The sequence below is a fragment of the Sciurus carolinensis genome, chromosome 13 (genome assembly GCF_902686445.1).
Source record: "Sciurus carolinensis chromosome 13, mSciCar1.2, whole genome shotgun sequence".
Lineage (NCBI taxonomy): Eukaryota > Metazoa > Chordata > Mammalia > Rodentia > Sciuridae > Sciurus > Sciurus carolinensis.
Genome location: NC_062225.1, coordinates 3,965,978 through 3,983,472, shown reverse-complemented (window position 1 = coordinate 3,983,472; position 17,495 = coordinate 3,965,978). Strand labels below are relative to the sequence as shown.

General features: G+C 48.8%; 1 protein-coding gene across 2 annotated transcripts in view; it reads left to right on the top strand.

Annotated features, from left to right (window-relative positions):
* The window catches only part of Tmem87b (transmembrane protein 87B), a 49,259-nt gene that overhangs the window by 14,030 nt on the left and 17,734 nt on the right, over positions 1 to 17,495 (top strand). Inside the window, exons 9-15 of one of the 2 annotated variants that reach the window (XM_047522370.1) lie at positions 1,797 to 1,896; positions 5,063 to 5,156; positions 8,924 to 8,995; positions 10,398 to 10,506; positions 10,595 to 10,653; positions 11,839 to 11,942; positions 13,805 to 13,878. In XM_047522370.1, coding sequence (XP_047378326.1) covers positions 1,797 to 1,896; positions 5,063 to 5,156; positions 8,924 to 8,995; positions 10,398 to 10,506; positions 10,595 to 10,653; positions 11,839 to 11,942; positions 13,805 to 13,878 — 612 coding nt within the window. Of the gene's footprint in view, positions 1 to 1,796; positions 1,897 to 5,062; positions 5,157 to 6,579; positions 6,652 to 8,923; positions 8,996 to 10,397; positions 10,507 to 10,594; positions 10,654 to 11,838; positions 11,943 to 13,804; positions 13,879 to 17,495 lie in introns of both variants that reach the window. The other variant, XM_047522369.1, reaches the window with a different exon arrangement.

Genomic DNA, 17,495 nt, shown 5'->3' with positions numbered 1-17,495 from the left:
TTTTAAAAGGATTTGAAGATTGAGGCTGATGAAAAGCAAACAGCACAGGCAGCGAGAGCGGTTGCCCCCCACGGGCACCTGCAACCTTAGATCGACGCAGGAGCCATCACGGGGTCGGGACTGAGAACCTGCCTTGCAGGTCAGACTTTTCCAGAAAGGTATATTTGCACTCCTTCAAAAGGAGCAGCTGTGGCGGGCTGAAAGGCACCCATCTCCACACATTTGTGCCTCACCCTCTCCCCACATTCTGGTCTCTCCTGGAGGTCTCCTCCCTGGTTTCTTCTAAAGTTTTATCTCTCGTCAGGACCTCTGTCCCCAAGCTATAGAGCAGCACATCACCTGCCCACACCTGAGTGCCTCGCTGGCTTCTCGTCTCTACAGAGATGAAATGTGTGCCTTCTGCCCTTGCACCTGCCTCATCTGACCCCAAACCCACTGCTCTTCCAGGTTTTTCTCTCACTGCCAGCAGACCTCCTTGCTGCCTTCCTCCCTCTGGTTCCTGAGCTACCTAAGATGTTGGATAGGGTCTCCTGTGGCTTTGTGCAGAAAGGCAGCTGGAGATCACACGAGCAGAAAGCATCTGGTGGCTTCATGACTGGTGTGAGCCCCGGCTGACTGCTTTGCAAACGTCTGTCCGCTCCTCTCCGTCCTCACCGCCAGGACCCCCTCGCCTCTCCCCCAGGGGTCTGGCGTGGTCTCTGGAGCACTTTCCTTGCCCACAGTCCACTCGTCCCCCTTGCCCACAGTCCACTCGTCCCCCGCTGTGGTGGCAGCGCCCTCCCTCTTGCTGCAGCAGTCTGCCCATTGCTTCCGAGTGGCCGTAGAATCGAATCCCTGGAGCTTTGCAGACCTGAGTCTTTGAGCTCCTCAGCTCTGCCACAGAAACATGCAAGCAAGTCTTCCAGCAGAACTTTGTTTACCAAACCAGACGAGGGCTGGCTCGGCCCCTGGGTGGAAGTTGTCCCTTTTACTCCCGTGTTCACCACCACTGCCAAGGTCCAGACTCCTGACAGGCCCCGGAACCTACACGGGTGGTCGCTGCTTGGTGTCCAGGCTCTCCTCGACCTCCGTGTTCCTTGCCCTGTTGGAGGCTGCTCACGGGGCACATGCCATTATCTCTGCTCTACCCTTTCCTTTCCCACATGCTGTCCCTGACCTTGCAAGTCCTGTTGAAGATGTCACTTCATCACTGTTATCTGAGCTTCTCTGGGCCCACTTCCGCCTCCCCTGAGTGTGGATTAGGTTGGGCTTCCTCCAGTCCCAGGGTTACTGTGTCCCGTCCAGCATTCAGAAAACAGGCTGAATTCTGTCTCTTTACTTGGACAGAGTACAGATCCCATGCAGGTAGGGACCAAGATGTGTCTTTCAATATCACAGCCACCCAGTGGGAGCATAATGGTGTGTGTGACAATGCTGGGGACCGAAGCCAGGGCCTCACCATGCTAGCCAACACACTGTGACAGCTAGTGGTGGAGGCATCCTCCAGAGAGAAGCTGCAGGCGTGTTATGACTCAGTCACAGGACAAGAAGCGGGAAGGAGCTGGGGGTATCCCCAGGGAAGCTCAGGAGACAGAAGAGTGCTGTCCAGCAGAGCCGATCAGATTTGGATGACTTCATCAGGCTGTGAATTCTCTACCCCTGAGGTTTTCAAACATCAGTTGGCTTAGAGAACTTTTGAACCAAATCTGGCTAGTGACTCAGTGCTCAGACTGTAGTGATCCATAGCACACGCCTAGAATCTTGGGTGAAGGCCTTGAGATGTGCACACGGTGAAGTACTTTCTTTTTTCCCCTCAGCCCAAGGTTTATTGATATTTGCGGAGTTGATATCTGCCATTAAGAGGACGTTGGCCCGCCTCCTGGTGATCATTGTGAGCTTGGGTTATGGTATTGTGAAGTAAGTACTGGGGGTGGCACACCTTGTCTCTCACCTGGTGACTCAGGTACATCATGACCTTGGTGGAACTGGCAACTCCTCAGTGGCTTTATGCAAATCCCCAGGGGAAAATCTGCAAGAAAATGGTTTTAAGAGACTTCCTGGGCTGTGGCTGGAACTCTGGCAGAGCCTTTGCCTAGCATGGGCAGGGTCTTAGGTTCCATACCCAGCCAAAAATAAAAAGGTTGCGGAAATAGGTATTTTATGTTATTGCCAAATAAATATTCTGAATTTGAATTCTAATAACTTTATAGTTAGGCTAACCAAGTGTTAACTCTAAGGACAGTGGAAAATCTAAAGTGTCTCTTATAGGTCAAGCCATTTTGTTTTCTAGCCAGTACAGCGAAGCTTTCGCAGTCACGTTTGAGTGTTGTAGAGTTGGTTAGACGAAGCCGCGTGTCCCCTGAGGACCTCCCAGCAGGCCTGTCCTCCCAGGTCCTGAGTGTGGGAGACCTTGTCCTCTTCACCCGCTTGCTTTTTCAGACCCCTGTTCTCCTTGCTTCCCTAAACTTTCTCCTTCCCAGAAGCTCACACCTTCAGACGCCTGCCGGCTTCCTAGGAGACTGAACTGCCAGACTCCCGCCCTGCCCTCCGTCTTGCAAGCAGGCTCTCTTCCTCCTCCAGGCCTCCCCGGCTGGAGTTCCTGCACTTCCGCTAGTCCCCTCGCTGATCCGGGCTCACGCCGGCCTCCCCTGCCCTTGGCTGCTCCTGTTACAGCCACTGGTTTCCTGTCGTGGTCAACTGCACCCTGTTCGTGAGCTCAGTTTGAGCAACACCTTTCCAACTTTTGTCCCCTGTCTCCTGTTCACTCTCAGGTTGGCTTTCTGTTCTGACCCCCGTGTGCCCTCTGACCTTTCGGCCCTAGCACCCTTCCCCATGGTGTCCTCACTTGGTTCCTGGTTCTGGCCCCCTGCTGCCCCCGATTGTCCTGGAGGGCCTTCTTGACCGCCTTGCAGCCCAGCCGTGGAAGGCCCAGCTTTCCGTCTGCATCAGGCTCACACCTGCACGGGGACATCTGCCCGGGAACAGCCCTGGCCCTCACTGCCCGGTGACTTTCTGTACGGCAGGGGCAGTTCTCCCAGACCCCTGGCAGAACGGCTCCTCCCCGCCTCTAGTCTCCCATCACACCTTCCCTCGCAGCTCCCTGGGCTCCTTCCTCGCTGAGAGAGCCTCTGCGTGGTCGCCCTCAGGTCCCGGCCTCCTCCCGGGCCGTCCCTGCCCTGTGCCCACACAGCCATCAGACCGCCCCCACGCCAGCTCCCGTCTCCCCTGCCTCTCAGCGTTCCTCCCTGGCGGGTCACTGTCGGCCTGCCGCTGATTGCGCCCTTCTTCAAAGCAAGGCCTGCAAGCCCCAGGCCTGCTTCTGCCTCATCCCTGGTCGCAGGTGCCACCTCGGCCTCCTGTGTTCTCTTGAACGTCCCCGGGGAGGTTCTGCCCCACTGCTCCTCTCAGCCTTCTCTTGTCAGGTCACCATGACCTCCCCTGCCTGTCTGTGTGGCCCTGGTCAGTGCCAGTCGGGTGTCCAGCCGGTAGCCTGGGGCGCAAGCCCTGCCTTTGCTCTCTCTCCAGGAGCGCAGCGTGTGTTCTGCCCTCCGTCGCGGCGGGTCCTTCCTCACTCCTCTTCGAGCCCTGCCTTGGTGTGCCCTCGTTTGGACTTCAGACCCCGGACTCCCCTGACTTCTCCTTGGGCGGCCTTCTTGGCAAAATCCCAACCTCGATAGGTCCAGCTTCCCATCTGTGCCAGGCCCACCCAAGAGCCGGGCACCCTGGCTAGCCTCACGGGTGCTCCTCCCAGCCTCTGCTCCACTGCCAGTGCATGCTGTGTGTCTCTGTCCCACGTCTTCTTTACAGAGCCACCCAGAGCATACTTAGCATGACTGCCTGTCCCCTCACGCTCTGGTGGCTTCCATGGAGTAGGAGCTTTGCTGGTTTGGGTCCTTGACTCAGCCCCCATGCAGGCCTTAGCCGGTGCCCAGTGACCTGCACTGAAGGCCTGCATGTGCATGTGAGCTAGGGCTTGAGGGAGTTAAAAAGGTTCTCCACTGGACTTCATCGAGATTTCTTCTCAACAAAGAGGCTGCTTTGTGGCCCGCACGTAGACAACCTGGAACAGCACAGCACCCTCGTAGGGGGGAGTCGGCTGTGCCACGTAGGTCTGGTTGTGAACCTCAGGTACACAGGTGTGCTGTTGCTGCAGAAGGAGCTGGAGCCTGGGTTGGGTTGGGGCACAGGCCCTTTCTGAACAAGTCCTCCACTGTTGGATTGTTCCCTTGAACTCTTAGAGTCGGAGCAATACGAGTTCTGGTTATTTGGGCATTCTGGTTAGCTGGTTATAACTAGATTAGGTAAATAATTTTGAAGATCAACTATAGACTTTAATCTTTATTTAGATTTTGTTTTAAAATGAGTACCTTATTTTTTTCAAAATCAGTTTTTTATTCTAGTAGACTCAGAAGAGGGTTTTTGTGTATTCTGAAATGTATGTGCTGCGATCAATGCTGATTTGTAAATGTCATGAAATTTTCTTTATTTTCATATTATTGAGAAGATACACACTCCACATCTTTGCATTTCTGCAGTTCATTCATGTTTTACAAGTCAGAAATATTATTTTTAACTCTTCAGTGTGAAAAACGCAAACTAGATTCTGTTAGCGCTCTTGTTATGAGTGGAGGAGGCAGAGGTCAGGGAAAGTCCTGGTGCTCCCTCTCCGCACCGTTCTTGCTCCACTCAAGTCAGAAGGTCTGTGAACTGCCTCCGGGTGGACCTTCCTCACCACGGTTTGTAAGCCATGTCAGCAGGAGAAAGAGTTCTGCCAGTGGCTGTTGGATGTGGGCACTTACCTTCCAGGCTTCCCCAACCTTGCGGTCCCCTCAGCAGAAATAGTGCCCAGTTACGGTCACTGTGTTGCGTCAACTTGCGCAGAATCCTCTTGTGGCCTCAAACTGTTGCTTCCCTGGCATCTGTGCAGCCTCGGGTCCTAGAGGAAGGGACTGTAGTGCCCAGGCCTGTTTCTGCCGGGCCTCAGCCGGGCCTCTGGAGCCAGAGCCGGCTGAGTTGATTAGAGGGCGCGGTTGCTGCGTGTGTGCCCTCTCACCTGCCTCCTCCTGCCTCCTCCTCGCTCCAGGCCTCGTCTAGGAACCGTCATGCACCGGGTGATCGGACTGGGCCTGCTTTACTTCATCTTCGCTGCTGTCGAGGGCGTGATGCGGGTCGTCGGGGTAAGAGCTGTGTGATTCCCGCCACCCCTTTTATTGTTGCTGTGAAATTTGTTTTTGCTCCTGAGATGATTTTTTTTTTTAATTTAAAGACAGAATTTATTTAAAATTTAAAAAAAGACCCCAGCAGAGCTTTTTTCCTATGAGATATTTCCCTTTTTGGTACTTCCTGAAGAAGACAGAGTCCTTGTTAAAATGAAATGGTGGGTTGTAGCAATCCCAGCTAATGTCCTCCCCAGAATAAGCTCCATCTCTGAATCGTTCAGTTATTCTCCATGAAGAACGCTTGTCTGTCATTATTCAGTCTGTGTGTATTCATGTCTTCCTTCATTCTGGGTTTTAAAATGTGTCAAGTGAACAGAAAGCTCATGACCCCCGCCAGGCACATAGATGTGACATTTCATCACTCTCCTGAGTCTCACTAGTTTGCGTTTTCTCTGTGGCTGTTGGGGTTTCAGCAGACCCCAGGTTGGACCCAGGAGGTGGTAGTGTTCGGAGAAAGGACTCTGGTGACACGGACAGCAGGGCTGCTGATGTGTTCACACTTCCATCTTCGAGACCTAGGTGTCTAGCTTTGGCCTTCCTTGACAAGTGATTGGACCAAGTGATTAGGGTGACCGTACCTACCTTGTCATTCCACACAGAGTGACCTTTGGGTTAGATGTATAAGTCAGATCATCGTGCACAGAGGAGCAAGTGTGTGTCACCACGAAGCTTTCCTCTACGAGCTGACCCCAGGAGCAGGACATTTGTCCAGAAATGTCAAAACCTCATTTCTCTTTCTGTTATGTGTGACACATCCACCTGTTAAATATACCTGCTCTTTTATTCTTCTAGATTTATTTTTATTTTTTCATATAATGAGCTCCACATTTATATTTATATAATTCACAGGAAATTTTTCTTTGCTAGGAAGAAAAGAGAAGATACATACTCCACATCTAAATGGAGTGTAACATTGTATTTCCTTAAACAGGTACATAACTTCTTAGTGACTGTCCTACATACCACTGGTCAGGGTGTGGTCTCAGTTGGTCCATGCCTGCGATGCGTCCTCCTTGTTTTACCTCTCTGTTCCTTCACAGTGGGTCAGGAGAGTCAGGAGTTCGATTCGTTAGCACCCTGGCCATAGGTTTGTTGTGAGGGAGGAGGTTGAAAGAACTGGCTCTGGGAGACTTGGGACTTGGCACTTTTTGTTTGCCAGCCCATAGTAGTTTTACATTGCTGTTTTCAAATGAGCTGATGACCAGTTGACATTCGTTACTTCCAAATAGACAATTTCCACATGCTAAACACAGTTCTCTTAAGAGAGATAATCTTTTATGTGACATAGTACAATTATAAAATAAGCCGAATGTTCCTTCATCAGAGGATAATTGCACTGTAATGAAACTTACCCTCAGGTTTCCCCGTTTTTGTCTTCTAGGGTTCTAACCACTTAGCTGTTGTCTTGGGTGACATTATTTTAGCAGTTATTGACTCCATTTTTGTGTGGTTCATATCCTTTACTGTGTCCTTCTAAAACAGTTTGTTGTATCATTAAAATCAGATTACTTTTAATTTGTAATAATCATAGAATGAAGTATAGCCACAAATCATTCTCTCGGTATAAGTTTAGTTGAAGGTGAAGAAGTAATAACTCCCCAATAAGGACTGTCTTCGTATTTCCCTTTTAGTTCAGCCAGCGTGTAAGTGCTTCGTAGGTGCCTTGCATGGGTGAAGAAGACTCCCTGCATTTAGAGAATTCACAGCCTAAAGAGGGGACAGATGTGTAACTAGCAGCAACAGAGCAACAGCCATTGCCCTTTTAGAGTGAACAGAGAGAGGAGAAAAATTATTTCTGGCATAAAGACCAAGGAAGCCTTCGCAGAGACGGTAGTGTTTAAATTGAGACTGGCAGGACCAGCGGGGGCTTGGCAGGAGGAGAACTGGGAAAGGCTTTCTGGGAGAAATGAGGGGGACAGGTGGTTGGGAGCATGAGACTCGCTGCTGAGGACCCGTGTGGGAAGCACACAGTGGGGCAGAGGGAAGGGCGGCGCGGTGTGTGGGGCCACGAGTCACCTCGGGCAGCTGCAGTGGAGGGCAGGAGTGTCACGACGAGCCACCAGCAAGACTCAGGGACGCCACGAGGCGGCCAGGAGGAGGAGACAGGCCCAGTCAGGAGTCACTTGCAGTCCTTAGGAAGGCACGCCGCAGGTCAGAAGGGAACGGAGTCCAGCAGCCGTGCTGCTAGAAACTGGTTCTAAAGAGACCAGTCTCGGGCGTGTGCTTGGGACCTCGGGGCCGGTGTCGCGTTCTCCAGGTGGTGAGCTCGGAGGAGGAGCCAAAGCGAAGGAGGTGTGGACTGCCCAGGGCATTCGTGGGAAAACAGGGTCGGGAATGCCAGCCCGGACTGTTGGCAGCCCTAGTGGAGCGCCGGCCTCGCGGCAGGGAGCCCCGAGTTCCATCCCAGCACCGCCACAGATACGGGTGAAAGCCGCGGGTAGCAGGTCAGATCTGAAGTCGTGCCGTGACGCGACCCAAGGAGAACACACAGGCCAGGGAAGCCAGGAGTGGGTGACCCTCCGGGGACCTGAGTCCCAGGCTGGGGGCGGAGAGGCTGGGGGAGGGGAGGCATTCTGGAGAAAACGTGAGCTGGTGGAGCAGAGCACAGGTTGTGCACACCCGGGACATGGTCTTTCTTCCACCTTCATCCTGCCGACCCTTTCCTCATCCGTGGCTTTCCTGCTCACATGTCTTCTTGTTTCCACTCCTTAACACCTTCACTGTTTGCCACTGAATTTCCTTTGACTGTTTCCCTTGAATTCTTTTCGTTTTCTCATCTGTGTTTCTCACAGGAAGGGCCAGAGGGCTTGACCTTGCCCGAGCCTCTTCTCCACAGGAAAGGCCCCTCTCTGCAGGTGTGCTGGCAGAGGTAGCCCTGCCCGAGGCGTCTCAGCCCCTAATGGCGTGATTTCTCAGCCTGGCCAGTCTAGTCTGCAAGTTCCCTCTTTGTGAATTCTCGGTATACTTCCAAGTTGGAAGAACAACTACAGACTTTGAACTTATTATCCCTACTCTTCACAGCAGTGGTTCTTAACCGTATCTGAGTACTGGGATCAGAGATGGCCTCCCCCTGTGGAGCCCGCGCAGGGCTGTTGCAGGCCTCCAGTATTAGTTATGTCCACGGACCTTGCAGAGTCTGAGGGGCCTCGTTCAGAAATAACGCCCTCTGGGCTTGGAGGCATGCTGCTCGGGAGGCTGAGACAGGAGTATCACAAGTTCCAGGCCAGCCTGGCACTTAACTGGGGCCCTTTCTCAGTCTCTGCCTCAAGCCCTGTCGAAGTAAAAACCTGGGATGTAGCAGAAGAGTGCTCACGGGCTCCATCCCTGGTACCAGGAGGAAGAAAACAAGATGTCCAGAAATGAGAATCACCTTGGTGTCAGTGTAGCTTGATGGGAGAAAGAGAATCTAGTGTCCATTTCTGCGGGGTCCTTGGTTCGTGAAGTGTGCCTTCAGATTGCAGTTTGGCAGTTCCTGTTACTAAGGCAGAAAGTCTGCTGTGTGCACAACAGAGGGAAAACTAACCCAGCATGTGTCCCCAGTAGTCACAGATGACAAGGGAGAGGCAGGACGTGGTGGGTGCAGCATGAGTGCTGTGACCAGAGACCTTGCTCCTCCGCATCTGGGGGGCTTGCTGCAGCTACTCCTGTAAGAACTGGACTCCAGAGCCACCGCTTTTCTCACACGCCCGCTCTCCGCTCTGCTCTGTTTTGCTGTTTTCCTGCAGGCGAGTGATTCTGACCTTGTCCTCCTGGCCAGCCTGCCTCTCTCCCTTCTCGACTCGGGCTTGTGCTGGTGGATATCCTTTCCTAGCGCAGGCCGGGACCTTCATTGGGGGTCGGGCCCGGTGGCTCTCACCGCTGCTTCCCCATCCCGGGAGGAGTGACTTAAACTGTACCCAGAACAGCAGTGCGTTGGTGAGTGAAGGCTAGGCAGCTTCCCGCTTGCTTTGGATGTTTTTATTCCTTGGCTTTTAAAAAACATTTCCAAATGATTAAACAAGGCCAGGCTTTTCATCTCGTTGTTCAAGGACTAAAAGCATTTGTGTGAGTTGTGACGCCGCCCTGGTCACAATTTTCACATGAAAAGTCAGTTTTTGATTGCTGAACTATTTAGAATTTAAAATAGGCATAAAAGCAAAACTTGCCTCATCCTCCTCGGCTCTGCCCCTGGTGGTGTTGAGTTCACCAGCCGTGCTGGTTGGACTGCTCTGGAGAGAACCAGCGATCCAGATAGAGATCTGGCTGGAAGCCCTGCTTCAGAAAGGCGATGTCACCTGAGCCAGGTTCAGAAATCCCCAGCACTTGTGTTCTGGGGCGAGTCTGCTGCGGAGAGGCCCCTCCACCCAGGATGCATGCCTACCTGCAGGAGGCCACACGCCACCCTCCAGGTGCCCTTTCTGTACCTCGTGAGTGACTAGCAGACCTCTGGGTATCCACTGGCCAGACTACACCAAATCCTGTCTGGACCACACTTTAAACTTCTCCTTCCCAAGGCCCTGAACTTTGACCCGTAGCCTGAGCCAGCACAGCCCTCCAGAAGGGCCTTCTCTCACCTGCTGACCTCAAGGAGAGCCCTGGTCCATGTCCAGCCCCGCCCCCACTCCTGGTCCTCCTTCCTGGCCTCACCCTCCTCTGCCTGACCGTTGTGACTCTCACAGATGCGTGTCCTTGTCCTTCTGTACAGTGGCTTGCCCCCTGCAGCCATGTCCAGGAAGGTCTCCACCTACCCAAGTTCTGATCCATTGTGCATATGCTTTTTAATTTATGGAGTGAAATTGGTAGATGACCCAACGTCCTAATTATGGTTATGCAGAGAATCAAAGGAGAATAGACTAGAAAAACAAATAGGAAAGAAGTGAGCAGACCCGCTTGAGCCAGATGACACGTCCAGGGGCCTTGTGTGGCGTGTCTGCCCGGGTCTGGTGCGCACAGGGTCCGCCTGGGCTGCACCAGCCAGATCTCCCTGCCAGCGGGTTTCTCTTGAGTGTGTTCATTGATCTCAGACAGGGGGAATTCTAAAGCAGATTCTGTGTAACGTGTCAGGATTATATGGTGTTGGCTGTGATCACATTTTCTGTTTTTATTAGCTTCAATTTAGGAATGGTGTTTGCAGTATTAACTTTGGAAATGTACAGGATTCTTACTGTGGTTCTTAGATATTTATTGCTATTTAAGATGTTTTCCCTTAACTTTTGTCACATTTTTATAAGTCTGGCACAAACGATGAAGACCCTGAGGCTGAGGAAGAACACAGTGAAATTCTCCTTATACAGGCACTTTACAAACACGCTCATATTTGCTGTGCTGGGTGAGTGACTAACTTTCTCTTATTATGATAAAGCATTTCAACAGTCCTGTTCCTTGCTCCAAAGGTGACTTTTTAATGTGTGTTTCAGCTTCTATAGTGTTTATGGTGTGGACAACCAAGACATTTAGAATTGCAAAATGCCAGTCAGTAAGTAAACCTTCCTAGTTAAACAGCCATTAATTTTAATTATACTATTTTATTTTGTGGAAATATGAAGAATTTAGTTTGTTTACAAATAGAGGTATTTTTAATGGAAAATTTCCTTTTACTTTGACCTATATTGTATAGAATTATCAAAACTTTGCCTCTTTTAAACTTTAAAAGAAGTTTAAAAAAAGTTTTAAAAAAGTTTCTCCTAAATCTTCTTTTTCTATCATGCCTTTTTCTAAATTTTTTATATATTTCGAAAAAATTCCCTTCCTATATAGTTTAAAATAATAGGAAAGGGCTATAGCTGTAGCTCAGTGGTAGTGTTTGCCTAGCATGTGGGTTCAATCCAAGCACAGAAAGTAATAAATAAATAGAAAGACAGGAGAACTTTCTCCTTGTATACCACCAAGTTGGGTGGGCTTCATCTTTTTCTTTTTCTTTTTTCCCTTGTGATAGTGGGGATGGAACCCAGGGCCGGGCACGTGCTCAGCCCACACTCTACACAGAGTTACTCGCCAGCCCGCTTTGTGTCTTGGTGGGACTGGGTTCCGTAAGCCTGGCAGTGTCAGTGCTCTGTGCTCAGTGTGACCCTGCAGGAGCCGCTCCCCCAGGGGTGTCTGGGTGTCTGACTTGCAACGTGGAAGCCCCTCTTTTAGGGGTCTCTTGAGATGTGGAGCTAGTCTCTAGTTCTGCATAAATCATCACAAAGTGCCCCTCGAGTCCTGAGCTGCTACTGCTTAAGGACAGTTTAATGAAGAAAGAGCTTGGAGCTTCTGCAGCTCCTCCTCCTCTCCTCCCCTCAGTACTTCTACTCAGGGTTCTAAGTGTATTTTTAGGATTTTTCTTTATTTTTTTATGGTGCTGGGAATTGAACCCAAGGCCTTGTGCGTGCGAGGCAAGCACTCTACCAAATGAGCTACTTCCCCAGCCCTAGATTTTTTTTTTTCTAAATCTTTGGGTTCACCCTAAAATTTTATTGAAGGGCATGTTCGTAAGAGTAAGTAGCCCTTTAGAAACATTTCAAACAATATAGGTGGCTTAAAAAAATAGGCCCTCGTTTATTTGGAAGACTGACTTGTTGGAGAGATGTCATTAGTCCCTGTCACTGTGCACTGTTTAGATAGGAAATGTGTATGTTTACCAGAAAATTAACTTTTCATGTTTGAATTGCTCTTATTGTAGGATTGGATGGAACTCTGGGTGGATGAGGCATTTTGGAGCTTCCTTTTCTCACTTATCCTTATTGTAATAATGTTTTTGTGGAGACCATCAGCAAATAATCAGAGGTACCTAGCATACAGAGTTTAAGTTGGCAGGCATTTGCTGACCACCTTTTAGAGTCAGAAACACTTAGAGAACCTGGGGGGGGTGGGTAGTCTTTGCCTTTTAAACAGCATATAGTTAGTCAAGTGGGGCAGCAGCCATGGCGAGTGCAGGACCGTGACGTGAGAGGCGCGTAGACCACACAGGGAGAAGGCCCAGGACCACCCTGGGTGGAGGCTTGCTGGTGCGCCCTCAGGAAGGAGCAGCAGGGAGGACTGAGCTGGGGAAAGAGGGCATCTTCTGGGTGGTGGGAGGCGCACTGGGCAGTTAGGTCAGAACTGAGGTTGAGAGTCAGTTTCCCCGCACCCCCCCCCCCCCCGCCCTTTCTCTCTTTTACACGGTGGTGCTTGGGCTTGAACTCAGGCCCTCGTGTGCTCGGCAGGTGCTCTACACCGAGCTGCAGCCCCAGATGGAAGGTTGAGTGTCTTATCCAACATGCTCGGGACAGAAGAATTTCAGATTTTGGATTTTTTTCAATTATTAAACATTTGCATAAACTTTACTGGTTGAACATCCCTAACCTGAATATCTGAAATACAAAATGCTCCAAAATCCAAAGCTTTCTGGAGCACTGACAAGGACATTTTCAGATTTTTGGATCGGGGTGCTCCACCTGTGCTTGTCTCGTAGGGGAGTAAAGCTGGAAAGGAAGGGCGGACCAGGGTGGTGCAGGGCTGTGCCACGTTCAGAAACGTGCCTTGAGAACTGTTAGAATTCTTGTCTGTCCTTCAAGGAAAAAATGAAGACGCTTGTGCCAGTCTGTGTGTTTCTCTCCCTTCTAGAAATGGTAGTCATACATGTATGGCACTGTTTCACACCTTCCTGTTTCAGGTGCATCTTTCCATGTTGTCATGTGTAGACCCACTACTTTTAAAAAAAAAATTTCTTTTTGGTACTGGGGATTAAACCCAAAGGTGCCTAGCCACTGAGACACATCCTCAGCCCTTTGTATATTTTATTTAGAAACAGGGTTTTTTTAAGTTGTTTAGGGCCTCACTAAATTGCTGAGGCTGGCTTTGAACTGGCAGTCCTCCTGCCTCAGCCTCCCGAGCCACTGGGATTACAGGTGTGTGCCACCGCGCCTGGCCTTTTTTACTTTTTGAGACAGGGTCTCCCTAAGTTGCTTAGGGCCTTGCCAAGTTCCTGAGGCTGGCCTTGAACTTGTGATCTTCCTGCCTCAACCTCCCCAGCCACTGGGATTACAGGCCTGCACCACCATGCCCAGCTCACCACATTATTTTTAAAGGCTCTGCGACATTCCTGAGTATGAATACAGCAGTTTATATAAGCAGTTCTCAGTTTGTTTCTAGACTCTTGCCGTTATCAATAGTACTCTCTGAATGTGCTGTTGGACATCTGTCTTGATAAACTCTTGTTAGTGGAATGAAAGGCAGATGGGACTAAATTGCCAGAAGGTCTTCGAGGAAGGTAGTCTCAATTAACACTCCATCAGCAGGGTGTTTGGATCCCCCAGGACTTTATTTTCACCAGTCAGACCTTCTCTTCCTCAGGGGACAAGCTGGAACATCACAGGCAGGAAGAGAACTCAGGTGGAGAAAGCAGCACAGCAGGACATACCCTTGCCTGAGTACATAGGCTATATAGACGCAGAACTGCATTCCAGAAAGGCCGCCACCTCTGCTTTCACCAGCAGGGTTTCACGGTGGTTCTTGCTGACTCTAGAATATGATGATTTAATTTTTTATTTTTTATTAAAGAAAGAAACTTTTAAAATGTAGGTTTTATATGTAGTGACTTTTAGATATAAACTGAAACTTGAACAGGTTTAAGCACAGTAGTAAACTATCCCTTCTTTTTAATACAGATATGCATTCATGCCCTTAATAGATGATTCTGATGATGAAGTTGAAGAATTCATGGTAACATCTGAAAATTTAAGTGAGTGATATGTTTTCTTTTTAAGTGACTTATTGTACTTATTGCGATGGATCAGATCTTTACCTGATGTGATGCAGGGCCACAGGATCATTTAAAATTCCCCTATAAAATGCTTGTAAAACGTTACCTAGAGGAGCCTTTCTGCTGGGAAACACTAGAGGAGGAGAAGTCAGCGAGTGAGTTCCGGGGGTTGCCAGTGCAGTTTGAGCTGTGGGTCTCATGAGGTAGGCCCGTGGGTCTCGCTGGCGTCTGGTGTGTTGTGCTCAGGGCCTGAGCGATGCTGGCCCTGCAGCGTTGCTGAGTTTCTGTGGGTCGTCTCTTCTGCTCTTTGGAAAGCACGCATACCTACAATTTCCCAGTTATGCCCAAAGCATTTCTAATTATGGTTTGAATACCATTTTCGTCTTTCTGTTGACTTCTATATCACGTTTTGTAATCTGGTTTATTTTACCATACTACTCTAATTAAAAGCATTTGTTAAGGCAGCATCAGTATATAATTCAGTTGCTGAGGGTAATTTTATCTGCTCCTTTTGCTTTCTTCTTACTTTAGTTTCTCTTCTAAGTGACATTCTTTTTCATAATTTATTTTGATTTTCTCATTGTCTAAAATTCTTGGAAAATGTACCGACTACCCAGTCAGCAAAAATCATAGCGTGATCAACAGGCCTCCCGTGTCCCCCTTCCTTACCTCTTCTTATCTTACTGTCACTTGCAAACAGTTCTTTCATGTTTTTTTGATCCTCCTGTGAAGAAAATTCAGAAACCTGGAAAGCTTATTCACCATTAAGGTCTTAAAAGTCAGTGCTTGAAGTTCCAGCTTCCGGTCATGATGAGGCGGACTGCTGGACAAACATTTGTGTTGTTGTTGAACTAATAAGCTCCAGACAAAGCATCAGTAAAAGTACTTGAAAGCACTGGAGAGCAACAAAAGAGGAGGCAGAAACTTGGAACAGAGGTGGGGACGCTGAAGGCACAGTGGCACTCTGCAGAGCTCTTGCCCTAGTGCATGGCCTCCTCGAGGCTGCAGTGGTGGGGCTCAGTGAGCCGGGTGGGGAGGGGCGTGTGGGGCTGTCTGAGCCTGGAGACCGTGGGGAGAGATCTGTGAAGGAGCAGCCCCCACTGGGAGCTCAGAACACAGTCTTTGACGCTTGGACTGGCCTGTGCGGAGCAAGACTGCGGGACGCCAGTGGCGAGAGGAAGGCCTGGGGAGCAGAGCGGAGGTAAGGGGCTGCCCACTGTCTCAGCAAGTGAAAGGGCCTAGAAGGACACCTGGGACGCCCTGGAAATCCCTGGAAGGGCCACATCCAGGACCACTGGGATTCACCTAGAACTGAAGCAGAGCTGAAGTAAAGCCACCTAGTCAGTGATCCAGGGGAGTTCAGGAGAGAGATGGAAACTGGGAGAAAGACAGAGGCAGCCAGAGGAGAAGGAAGACCCCGAGTACTACGACTGAAAATCAGCTGACGTGAACTCATTGGATTGGACTAACAGGAGATAGCAGGTTAGATACACAGAATAAGAGTGAACATTTGGAGACCGATCAAAAGACATCTTCCAAACTGAAAATTAGAGCAAAAGACTAGAAACAAAGTGAAGGTAGCTTCAGTGACCTATGGCTTTATTAAACATTATGCATACGCACATCAAGTCCAGAAGAGGGGATGGGGGGTAAAAATATTTGCAAAAATATTGGCCAAATGATTTCCAGAATTGATTAATAACATCAACCCATGGATCAGCAAAGCTCTAACAAGAGATTCAAAGACTAGTGTTCAGAGACCTCAGAGTCAGACAGCTGAAAACCAAGACAGATAGCTTTTTGAAGAAGCCAGTGGAAGAAGGTATGTCAGACCCAAGAGACCAGTGGTAGCACACTGGAAGTCTTGAAGACAGTGGACTGACATTTTTAAAATAGTTAAAGAAAAAAATTGCCAACCCAGAATTCTGTATCCACAAAAATATTTTTCAAAAATGAAAGTGAGATGAGAGTATTTTCAGGTAAATTAAAGCTCCGAGAATTGGTCATTAGCAGATCTGGCTTAAGAAAAATGCTAAAGGAAATTCTTTAGATTGAAGAGAAACACCATCAGTTTGAAATCCAGCTATAAAAGAAACGGAAAAAGTCAGTTGACCTTGTAGCAAAAATAGTGAAGGAGTATTGTGGGGTTTGTAAGGTATATGGAAGGTATGACTGTAGCATAAAGGACTACAGGTGTGAATGAAATCAACAGTGTGTTACACAGCTCTGTGTTCAGAGTGGATTGTGACAAGAATGAAACATTTTGGAATCATCAAAGCACCTACTTAAAAAGCATAGAGATCTCAACTTGGTGACACACACCTGTAAATCCAGTAGCTTGGGAGGCTGAGGCAGGAGGATCGCGAGCTCAAAGCCAACCTCAGCAAAAGTGAGGTACTAAGCAATTCAGTGAGATCCTGTCTCCAAATAAAATATAGAATGTAGCTGGGGATGTGGCTCAGTGGTCAAGTGCCCCTGAGTTCAATCCCTGGTACCCACCCCCACCCCCAAAAAAAGCACATGGAGATATAACTAAGAAGCCAACAGAAGAGGTAGAACAGAATATTAGAACATAACCCAAAAGGAGATGGGAAGGGAAAGACAGATGGAACAGCATACAACAAATTACAGTATGGTCGATATAAACCTAACTGTTTTAATAATTGCATTAAATGCAGGTGGACTGAATATTCAGGTTCAGAGATTGTTAAACTGTTATTTTAAAAAAGGGAAATTCAGCTTATATGATGTCTATAGGAGATACTTTAAAAATTACACATATGGTTGGAAGGAAAGGATGGAAAAAGCTAGACCATGAAAACACCAGGCCTGAGAAAGTTAGTGTGGTTGTGTTTTGATGACATAAACTGCAAGACAGAATCACCAGGATTTTTTTTTTTTTTTGGGTGCTGGGGATCGAACCCGGGACCTTGTGCTTACAAGGCAAGCACTCTAACGACTGAGCTATCTCCCCAGCCCCAGGATTTTTTTTAATATATTTTTTTTTAGTGGCTGATGGGCCTTTATTTTATTGATAGGTTGATTTATATGTGGTGCTGAAAATCAAACTCAGTGCCTCATGCATGCTAGGCTTGCGCTCTGCCACTGAGCCACAACCCCAGTCCTCACCAGGATTTTTAAAAGATCTTTTCAGCTGGGCATGGTTGTGTACCCCTGTAAACTCAAGAGGCTGAAGCAGGAGTATTGCAAGTTTGAGGCCATCCTCAGCAACTTAGTGAGGCCCTGTCTCAAAATAAGTACTAGGGATGACACTTAGCGCTCCTGGGTCAATCCCTAGTATCTAAATAAATAGAAGTTTAAAAGCATCATTTCTTTCTTTCTTTCTTTCTTTCTTTTTTTTTTTTTTTTTTTCTTAGAAAAAGGAAAATGTTTTATTGCTTTGCTAGCAAAGGAGAAACACAAGGGACTCCTGTCCCAGGGCCTGTGATTCTACCTGTCAGGAGGGACAGGGGCATTATAAAGAGGTGATTCCGAGAAAATGAGTTTACGGAGGAGAGATCAGGAGGGAGAAGGACAGGGAGGAGAAAGTTAGGGAAAAGAAGGTCAGGGAAAAGAAGGTTGGGAAAAAGAAAAAA